Source organism: Centrocercus urophasianus, unplaced genomic scaffold (genome assembly GCF_019232065.1).
Source record: "Centrocercus urophasianus isolate 14NV4802_14NV808 unplaced genomic scaffold, USGS_Curo_1.0 seq_694, whole genome shotgun sequence".
NCBI lineage: Eukaryota > Metazoa > Chordata > Aves > Galliformes > Phasianidae > Centrocercus > Centrocercus urophasianus.
The window spans coordinates 1-2,180 of NW_024885304.1; the positions used below are offsets into that span (position 1 = coordinate 1).

The 2,180-nt window shown below is 53.5% G+C and overlaps 1 protein-coding gene across 1 annotated transcript in view; it reads right to left on the reverse strand.

The window, feature by feature from the left end:
• Positions 1-29: 29 nt before the first annotated feature.
• LOC122170400 (nuclear pore complex protein Nup98-Nup96-like) overlaps positions 30-2,180 on the reverse strand; it is a gene marked incomplete at its 3' end in the record, with an annotated part of 9,174 nt that continues 7,023 nt past the window's right edge. Inside the window, exons 6-7 of the mRNA XM_042837196.1 lie at positions 1,270-1,539; positions 30-250 (exon numbers count right to left, since the gene is read on the reverse strand). Of these exons, the coding sequence (XP_042693130.1) occupies positions 30-250; positions 1,270-1,539 (491 nt within the window). The remainder of the gene's footprint in view (positions 251-1,269; positions 1,540-2,180) is intronic.

The following is a 2,180-nucleotide window of genomic DNA, read 5'->3' on the forward strand; positions in this document are numbered from 1 at the left end:
GGGGGGTTGGAGCTTCGTGATCCTTGAGCTCCCTTCCACCCAAACCACTCTATGGTCTGTGACTGAAGGACAAAACAATTACAACAACATACAGGCTTCCCAGCCAGCAGAGCGAAGATGCGCAGGCGATCCTCTGGGATGAAGCAGTCTGCCTGCAGCCTGTGCCAGTCCACCAGCTGCATGGTGAGCAGGTCCCGTGTGGGCTGGCTGCCCACCAGCTGGGAGAGGAGCAGGGCAAGCCGGTGGTTGCCTGGAAGAAGAGACAGCAGCACGTTAGGAAACACACTGACATCTGTTGCCTGCTTGTGAACCGCAAAACCTTTTTGCTCAGCTTACAGCTGTTCAACTATCTGGTTCCTTATGAACTACATATCAAATAAAATGGGACTGGTGGAATACAAAGGAATCAGAAGGACTGACCTCTCAAACAAGGTCAAATGAATGGAGAAGTTTGAAGACTTGAGGGGACATAAAGGGTCAGGATGAAAGTAGCCATTAAGGTCTGAAAATAAGCTTTTAAATCAAATGTAAGCAGCTTCAAAGAAGCTCAACTCTTGGAAAGGGGAGATAACAGCAGGATGAGGGGAAGTGGTTTGGAGTTGAGGGAGGGCAGCTGGAGGTTGGATGTCAGGGGGAAGTTGTTTAGAGAGAGAGTGGTGAGGTGCTGGAACAGCTGCCCAGAGAGGCTGTGATGCCCCGTCCATCCCTGCAGGTGTTGGAGGCCAGGTTGGATGGGGCCCTGGGCAGCCTGGGCTGCTGTGAGATGGGGAGGTTGGTGGCCCTGCATTGGTGGGGGGTTGGAGCTTCGTGATCCTTGAGCTCCCTTCAACCCAAACCGTTCTGTGATTCTAAGCTCAATTAAAAATACTGAAGAGGATACTATCCAGAGGACATCCTATGCAAAAAGAATGTTTCCAATGCAAAACAGCATCGCTTCCTACCTCTAGAAGAACTGACAGTAAAGCAGTGTAAATATGACTGCATTTGCTCTGTTGCTGGAGATGCTTGAGGCCGTGGATGGGACCCTGGGCAGATCTGGGGGGAACTTGCCCAGATTTGGGGCTTTGAGGGTCCTTCCAACCCAACCATGCTGTGGACTCTACGCTTGCACGAGCAGCAAGCAGGCAAGGCAGACTGTGCCTTAATCCATCTCCCACCTTCAGCACCAGAATGCCCCGTTACTCACCACGAGCTCTCAGTGCCAAAGTTCTCTTTACGTCTCTCCCCCCTGCCTCCTCCCTTTGAGAACAAGGAATGCAAGCATCTTACCTGCCTGCTGTGCCAGCCTGCAAGCCTCTCCAATCCTCCTCCCTGTGAGGCAGCTGAACACAGCCTCCACACGGTTGTGGTGCTGGGTCAAAGCAACCTCCTCATCAATCCGTGCCGCTGCGGTCTCTGACAGCCAGCGAGAGAAAGCCCTCCTGCGCTCCAGGGCCAGCACGTAATCGCTGGGCTCCTCCAGGCTGGCCTCCAGCTCCTTCAGGTTCCCCCAGATGGCTTCACACAAAGTCCACGTCAAGCACCAGTGCTTCACAACAGCTGCCAGTACAGAATTAAGCCAGTCAGGAGGGTAAAACCAAGAGAACGTTTAGAGAAGCCTCCTAAGGTTGTCAAAGCGTAATCTTACAGGATCACAGAATCACAGAATCACCCGGGTTGGAAGGGACCTCAAGGATCATGTAGTTCCAACCCCCCTGCCTAGCAGGGCCACCAAACACACACATTCAGATCAGGTTGCCCAGGACCCCGTCCAACCTGGCCTTAAACACATCCAAGGACGGGGCATCCACAACCTCCCTGGGCAGCCCGTTCCAGGGCCTAACCACTCTCCTTGTATAGAACTTCCCCCTAACATCCAACCTCAATCTTCCCTCCCTCAACTTGGATCCATTTCCCCTAGTCCTGCTGTTGTCAGCCCTTTGGAAGAGTTTACTCCCCTCCTGGGTGTAGGTTCCCTTCAGGTATTGATAGGCTGCAATGAGGTCACCCCGCAGCCTTCTCTTCTCCAGGCTGAACAAGCCCAACTCCCTCAGCCTGTCCTCATAGAGGAGCTGCTCCAGCCCCCTGCTCATCTCAGTCGCCCTCCTCTGCACCCTTTCCAAAATCTCAATGTCTTTCTTGTACTGAGGGCTCCACACCTGGACACAGGACTCCAGATGGGGCCTCACAAGAGCCGAGTA